The following is a 7,616-nucleotide window of genomic DNA, read 5'->3' as shown; positions in this document are numbered from 1 at the left end:
TCCATTCAACTTTACTTCGAACCATTGGCAAACCTGAAATATTGAATCCAACCGAAAGTGCGTCTCGAACGTCGACCGAAGGATCTCCTTCTGTTGTCTGGGGAAATAACGGTATATTTTTCACTGTTAACACATCCTTCTCCAATGCTAATGTAGCTGGATCTAGCTACATTCGCTTCATGAAATTTTGTTGGCCTGAGTAGAGTAAATGTCTTTTGTATTTGGTTTTTAAAAAATATAACAACTAATCCGGAACGCTTTAAAGAGAGTTTACTTAGAAATGGGTTTAAAAAGGATAAGATTCATAAGTAAATTGTCAATGTAACGGTAAAAAAAACGCTGTCATAATAACAGTATTTCCCTTAGCTGAATTCAGCACATTATAAATTGGTGGCTGTATCGGGTGCTGTTAATACCAAAAATATCCTTTTAAGGAGGTATGGAAACACATCAAATTGTCAGTTTCCGTTAAATGATTCTTTGTTAAAGCTGAGCAGTTGACTAATTGATTCCAGTATATTAAATCAATTTAAGATGCTAAATATGACCTTCCAACGGTTTCAAACTTGGCAAGAAATTTGTATATTTTGAATTTTAATTTTATTTTAAATTTCGACTGGACGAATTCAACATTTTATTCGTCTCTCTATTCTATTAAAAATCAAATGAAAAGAAAAACAAAAGAGACATAAAGGACTTTCGAATATCGTAAAGAAAAAAATGTCAGATGGCGCCCTGTGCGAAATATATCCTTAAGCTGACTTGACTATAATTTTAAGGACTTATGGCTGTGGCTATATCCTTTTAAGGAGGTTTGGAAACACATCAAATTGTCAGTTTCCGTTAAATGATTCTTTGTTAAAGCTGAGCAGTTGACTAATTGATTCCAGTATATTAAATCAATTTAAGATGCTAAATATGACCTTCCAACGGTTTCAAACTTGGCAAGAAATTTGTATATTTTGAATTTTAATTTTATTTTAAATTTCGACTGGACGAATTCAACATTTTATTCGTCTCTCTATTCTATTAAAAATCAAATGAAAAGAAAAACAAAAGAGACATAAAGGACTTTCGAATATCGTAAAGAAAAAAATGTCAGATGGCGCCCTGTGCGAAATATATCCTTAAGCTGACTTGACTATAATTTTAAGGACTTATGGCTGTGGCTATATCCTTTTAAGGAGGTATGGAAACACATCAAATTGTCAGTTTCCGTTAAATGATTCTTTGTTAAAGCTGAGCAGTTGACTAATTGATTCCAGTATATTAAATCAATTTAAGATGCTAATTATGACCTTCCAACGGTTTCAAACTTGGCAAGAAATTTGTATATTTTGAATTTTAATTTTATTTTAAATTTCGACTGGACGAATTCAACATTTTATTCGTCTCTCTATTCTATTAAAAGTCAAATGAAAAGAATAACAAAAGAGACATAAAAGGACTTTCGAATATCGTAAAGAAAAAAATGTCAGATGGCGCCCTGTGCGAAATATATCCTTAAGCTGACTTGACTATAATTTTAAGGACTTATGGCTGTGGCTATATCCTTTTAAGGAGGTATGGAAACACATCAAATTGTCAGTTTCCGTTAAATGATTCTTTGTTAAAGCTGAGCAGTTGACTAATTGATTCCAGTATATTAAATCAATTTAAGATGCTAAATATGACCTTCCAACGGTTTCAAACTTGGCAAGAAATTTGTATATTTTGAATTTTAATTTTATTTTAAATTTCGACTGGACGAATTCAACATTTTATTCGTCTCTCTATTCTATTAAAAGTCAAATGAAAAGAATAACAAAAGAGACATAAAAGGACTTTCGAATATCGTAAAGAAAAAAATGTCAGATGGCGCCCTGTGCGAAATATATCCTTAAGCTGACTTGACTATAATTTTAAGGACTTATGGCTGTGGCTATATCCTTTTAAGGAGGTATGGAAACACATCAAATTGTCAGTTTCCGTTAAATGATTCTTTGTTAAAGCTGAGCAGTTGACTAATTGATTCCAGTATATTAAATCAATTTAAGATGCTAAATATGACCTTCCAACGGTTTCAAACTTGGCAAGAAATTTGTATATTTTGAATTTTAATTTTATTTTAAATTTCGACTGGACGAATTCAACATTTTATTCGTCTCTCTATTCTATTAAAAGTCAAATGAAAAGAATAACAAAAGAGACATAAAAGGACTTTCGAATATCGTAAAGAAAAAAATGTCAAAAAATAGCCCGCTGGCGCGCTCTATAGTTCGTATTGGTTAATCGACATTATCGGAGCAAGCCTATCGGTTAATCGACATTATCGGAGCAACCTATCGGTTAATCGACATTCCGGAGCAAAACCTATCGTTAATCGACATTTCGGAGCAAAACCTATCGTTAATCGACATTATCGGAGCAAGCCTATCGAAAATCGATTTTTCATCACATTGTCAAAAAGAAAAATTCATCGTAAAATAATTATATTATAAAAGTACATAGCACATAGCACATAGTCACCGTAGATTATTGCTATTGCTATGAATAAAACTGCAATTGGGATTGCAGCTGGGGTGGCTGGAACCTTGTTCATAGGTTATTGCATATATTTTGACAAGAAGCGTCGCGATGATCCGGAATACAAGAAAAAGTTCGCGAGCGTAAGTGCAATTTAGTACCTATATTTTCATGTAAACTTTTTATCCATAACCACATCTATTTCTTAGGTCGTCGCCGCAATCGTAAGACTGGGTCTGCTAAACCAGGAATGCCCAATTTGAATGACCATGAAGCTATTGAACGGTATGAATTTCCTTAGAATTTTGTTATATAATGGAAGTTTACACGTGCACGTGTATTTACGAACAATTGTGGGGCAAAAACCCTTGTCCAAACGGTCTGGTGACAGGCCGGGCATTAGTACATACATACATATGTATATATGTGTTGGATGACTCCACCAAAATCGTGCATACATAGATAACAGACCAAATTGTTGTGACACAATGTTTGTATATATGTACATATCTATATGTATGTATATACATACAGTCCACAGCATCAACACGGCGACACTAAGCAGACGATTTTCCATGCGTTGCTTTGTGTTCAAAGTGTTATCTCATTGTTGTTATTAGAAGTTTCGAGTAGTTACCTCTCCGCCCGCTTTTGTCTGGTATCAACATAAACATAAACAACATTGGTCTAATTGCATTTCACAGTGTTCCTATTAGATTATCAATTCACACAAGTTTTGATTTGCTTTTTCCGAGTCCCTTAATAACTTTGGTTTGTTCTTTCAGCTATTTCCTTCAGGAGATTCAATTGGGTGAAACACTGATAGCTCGTGGAGATTTCGAGACCGGTGTGGAGCATTTAGCAAACGCAATCGTTGTATGCGGTCAGCCGGCACGTCTGTTACAAGTTCTTCAATCATCTTTACCGGCTCAAGTATTTGCCATGTTGATCATCAAAATGCAGGAATTCGGTAATCGGGCTGCTGAGGCAAACGATGGACAGGCCAGTCTTGGATCACGACAAGCTGAGAGCACAGCCAATATTCTAGAGAGTTCAGGAAATGGCATTATAGATGACCTTGAATAATATTTGGATTGTAATCCAAATAATGGAATATAATAGAAATTAAGGGCTTCAACTTTTAGGTTTTTAATATTCTATATATACTGTACAAAACATTAATTCCTAAATGTTCCCAATACACTTAAATAAATATGCATAAATTGTTAACTACACTTACAAGTCTTTGATCCGATAATGCCCAAAAAAGAGAAAATTCATTTACTTATTCACTTACCAAGTGTCTGTTATGCATACATATAAATACTACATATATTCGGCCCAAATTTAATAATAAAGCGAATTGGCAGTACTTATTATTATTTTTCAATGCATTAATATATATTTTTATTATTTTATAATCAGAGCACATTCATTAATGGGCAATTATTGGATTAAAAAGATTGCAAAACACTTCTCAAGCGATCCAAAACAATATTGGCATGATATTCTTTGAAAATTAAAGCTGGACGAAAACGGATTGCGATATCCCCACAGCCGCCTGTCTGAATACCCTTCTGCTTTAATTTAGTAACTATGGAATCTCTAACTTTGGAATTGGCACAGTTAACGGCTAAAAATGTGCCACGACCCCGAGTGGAATTTAGGATATTGGGGAATTCTTTTTCCAAACTCAAGAGACCCGATTTCAATACTGGACCAGCCTTATTGACATTTTCCAAGAGTTTTTCCGCATTTATAACATTAATTATTTCCTCCAAAAGCAATATTTTACCCGGATCCCCCATCCAGGTATTGAAAATGCGATAAGGTTCGTTCGGTGCGAAATCATCATTATGGAAATAACCGCCCAGTTGCAATTTCTTGCTGAATGTGACAACATCTGGCGGATGCTCAAAGTTGAAGTGCTCATGGCACCAAAACTTTCCAGTGCTACCACCGCCTGTCTGCACCTCATCAATCAAAAGGGCAACGCCATTCTTTTTGCAAATACCCTGCAAGGATTGGAAGAATTCTGGTGAAGCTTCGTTATCTCCACCCTCACTCTGGATTGGCTCCACAACAACACCAGCTACGGGTATGTCCTTCTTCTTGTATTGCTCAATCAGATCTTGTACTTCGGCCAGACACTTTTCATCCTCTCGTTTGTTTTCTGCCACATTTTCATCCAAAGGATACTTGTATTGGGGAAACGAAGCTATGGGCCAATCAAACGATGGAACATCCAGTTTATGAATATACTTCGAATGTGTCGTGGACAATGCCCCCAGAGTACGTCCGTGGAAAGCACCTTTGAATGAGAGGATGCTTAGTTTCGGTGCTCCCGGTGGCATGTTAATCATGCACGAATTCATCTCATTTTCGGTAAAGCCAACATTTCCCCTCATCTTATTTTGATACCTGAAAGAGCATTAAAAATCGGTAATTGGAAAGTTTTGATTATTGATATTTCGTCATAGACCTACCAAATAAAGATGCTTTTGTACGCATTTTCATTCGAACATGACCCGCACATCATAGTTGTTATTTTATTCAATCCCTTTGGCGCGATATTTTTTAAAACTGAATGAAGTTTTTCTGGCCATTCTTTACCAGGAAACACGCCCAATGCCGGTCTATTAATTAGGGCTGTGAAATGTCAAAAAAGAAGAGGAAATCAAAAGGATTTTCAGATTTGGACAAAGTTGGCATCACTTACTTTTCAAATTATTTTCATTTTTGAACACATTCAAGAGATTTGGATGATTGTAACCCAAAGGAACTGACGATATTTGGGTATACACATCGAGTAAAAGATTTCCATCCACATCGCAAACATAGTTTCCAGTTGATTTCTCATAATCGGCGAAAAATTGTACGGTACCGGTACTCTAGATACGTATATATAGATATACATATATATATATATATATAGTGTGTATATGGTTAATTGATATCAACAGGTTTCATTTTCTTCAATTGAGATCAAGGGCATGACCCCAAAAAATAAAACTGATTTGTAGTGTACCTAGGGAGAGGCCCTCATCCGCAGATATGGCTTATTTATTAGTTCGGAAATGCATCCTTTGGCAAGTTTCACCCCAAATTGAAGCTGAGCACCCACATGAACGTTCCATTTCCAATGCGTCGGGAGAGAGTATGAAATTCTCTTTTGAGTTGACCTTCAAATGGATGCTCCCTCAAAGGATATGTATGCATGTAAGTACAGTTTACTGTTCACTTTTATCTATGTATGTATGTACATGTGCCTAAGTAATTATGCAATAATTGCAGTAGTCACAAACACTGGGAACCTGGCAAACACCTCATATTTGTGCATGTATGTGTATTTGAGATAACTGTTACTAATAACACTCACCTGAACAGCATTCAGTTTGTTTTTAAGTTCAATTGATTTCGGTCCAGGTATCTCCTTTGTTTTCACAATTGGCTCCTTGGGTTCCTTAAGCGTAGAGTATGCGCACACATTGCTGCGATGTAACTCTACAAAAAAAAAAAAAGGAATATATGTAAATCAATTGTTTATTTTAACAAAATAGTTTGTAATGCTTACGAGTTATGGTGTATTTGGTTTTTAAATACTTGTGCGCCTTTGGCAATGCATTTATGCAAAGTTTACTCATTATTGTTATTATTTTTTGAAAATATTGCTGCGCTTCGCGTGATGCAAGACTCGAACCACATAAACAGAATAAGGGCACTAAATATCAATAAAAAAAAAAAAACCTTAATAAATTACCACCAAACTGAAAATTTCATTGTATGTGTCTGCCTATATTGTTCATATATAGGCATACATACATACATCATATCCATGTATGACCATACCCTCACAACTACACAATTAAGTTCACATTGAAAAGTTATTATGGTTCTGCGTCGGTTACATACATTTTGTAGCTAACTTTTACATTGTTCCTCTGTAAAATGTACATATGTTTCTTTATTGTGCTCTCTCTTCTCTTTCGGGGTTAATCACCTTTAAGATGTTTTGTCTGGGATCCAGCGTATCGAATATTATGGGCTTACGAATTCAAAATACGAGTATTTATTAAAGTAAAGTTAAGAATGAACTTTATTCACTAATTGTAAGATTTTTTAATTTTAACATAAATTGCTGCCGAATTCGAATCGGTCAATTGAAATAAATACAAAAACTTTATAAGAATTCAAAACTTTTAAATTTGTAAAAACCATTATTTTTAAAAACTATTTAGTATTACTATATAGAACGATACGATTTACATAAGTCAAATACGAAACCATTTTATTTTTGGCAGATTCCTTAAAATTTTGAATATTAACAAAATGTTCGAATAATAAATCCGAAAACTAGTTGTATTTTCAATAAGTTCTCCATAAATCTAATAAGATCTCACAAAACCATAAATTTTAAATTCGAAGCAATTGAAAAAATATTGAGAAATACATTTTTATAATATTAAGATCCACAAATATTATTAGAAAAAGACTCGAATCATGTTTTTCTTGGTAATATTATTGATTAATATTAAGAGCATAAATTCAATAAAAAAAAAAAACCATTATCTGAAAAGTACGAGAATACTTTTATTTTCCCCGTTCCTTTGGGTTCTTTAAGCAATTTTGCGAAGTTCCTTTTATTCAGACAAGCTTCGTTTTTGAAAATAATAAAAAAAAAATAGTCGAATAGAATTCTTTAATTTGCATATTTAAATATTTTTAATAAATGCCATAGAACAGTAGTCCGATAATCGGACTCCGAATGGACAATTTATTGGATTTTTTTCCTGAGTTAGAATCATATCCGATTATCAACGAAACAATATGTTTAAATATGAATAATATTCGAGTTTTGGAAAATCATTACAATTCACAATCCAACACAGCATTAAACATTGTGAATAAATATTTTTTCACTTCATTTACCATCAAAACTTTTACCTTTTACACAGTTGAACTTTCAATTCACAAAAGACAATTCGGTTCGAAAACGATTCGAAAACGTGAAAGATCTAAAGTTATAAGGAGGCCAAAAATAATAAACCTTTCCATATATGTATGTAAGCTTTGAATATTTCAGATTTAGTTCTCTTTTAGCTCGATATAAA

The 7,616-nt window shown here is 33.7% G+C and overlaps 2 protein-coding genes across 2 annotated transcripts; one reads left to right on the top strand and one right to left on the bottom strand.

Moving 5' to 3' along the window:
* Positions 1 to 2,398: 2,398 nt before the first annotated feature.
* Positions 2,399 to 3,740, top strand: Tom20 (translocase of outer membrane 20). The gene is made up of 3 exons (XM_068293077.1): positions 2,399 to 2,652; positions 2,715 to 2,790; positions 3,291 to 3,740. The coding sequence occupies exons 1-3, from the start codon at positions 2,529 to 2,531 to the stop codon at positions 3,589 to 3,591; spliced, it is 501 nt and encodes a 166-aa protein (XP_068149178.1). The 5' UTR covers positions 2,399 to 2,528; the 3' UTR covers positions 3,592 to 3,740.
* A 138-nt stretch (positions 3,741 to 3,878) lies between these two features.
* On the bottom strand, positions 3,879 to 6,274 carry Gabat (4-aminobutyrate aminotransferase). The gene is made up of 5 exons (XM_068293071.1): positions 6,080 to 6,274; positions 5,885 to 6,009; positions 5,225 to 5,396; positions 4,992 to 5,154; positions 3,879 to 4,926 (listed from the first exon to the last, which is right to left on the bottom strand). The coding sequence occupies exons 1-5, from the start codon at positions 6,147 to 6,149 to the stop codon at positions 3,960 to 3,962; spliced, it is 1,497 nt and encodes a 498-aa protein (XP_068149172.1). The 5' UTR covers positions 6,150 to 6,274; the 3' UTR covers positions 3,879 to 3,959.
* Between the last annotated feature and the right edge of the window lie 1,342 nt (positions 6,275 to 7,616).

This window comes from Drosophila tropicalis, unplaced genomic scaffold (genome assembly GCF_018151085.1).
Source record: "Drosophila tropicalis isolate 14030-0801.00 unplaced genomic scaffold, ASM1815108v1 contig_694, whole genome shotgun sequence".
In the NCBI taxonomy this organism is placed as follows: domain Eukaryota; kingdom Metazoa; phylum Arthropoda; class Insecta; order Diptera; family Drosophilidae; genus Drosophila; species Drosophila tropicalis.
Note: the sequence above shows the minus strand (reverse complement) of the source record. Positions and strands in the feature narration are given on the sequence as shown.

Bases quoted from the DNA above. Each gene is read 5' to 3' on its own strand.
- Tom20 (XM_068293077.1), top strand. From the start codon at position 2,529: ATGAATAAAACTGCAATTGGGATTGCAGCTGGGGTGGCTGGAACCTTG. The intron at 2,653-2,714 runs GTGCAATTTAGT...TCTATTTCTTAG, and splicing joins GAAAAAGTTCGCGAGCGTAA to GTCGTCGCCGCAATCGTAAG. The intron at 2,791-3,290 runs GTATGAATTTCC...TTGTTCTTTCAG, and splicing joins GACCATGAAGCTATTGAACG to CTATTTCCTTCAGGAGATTC.
- Gabat (XM_068293071.1), bottom strand. From the start codon at position 6,149: ATGAGTAAACTTTGCATAAATGCATTGCCAAAGGCGCACAAGTATTTA. The intron at 6,010-6,079 runs GTAAGCATTACA...TTTTTTTTGTAG, and splicing joins AACCAAATACACCATAACTC to AGTTACATCGCAGCAATGTG. The intron at 5,397-5,884 runs GTGAGTGTTATT...ATACGTATCTAG, and splicing joins ACAAACTGAATGCTGTTCAG to AGTACCGGTACCGTACAATT.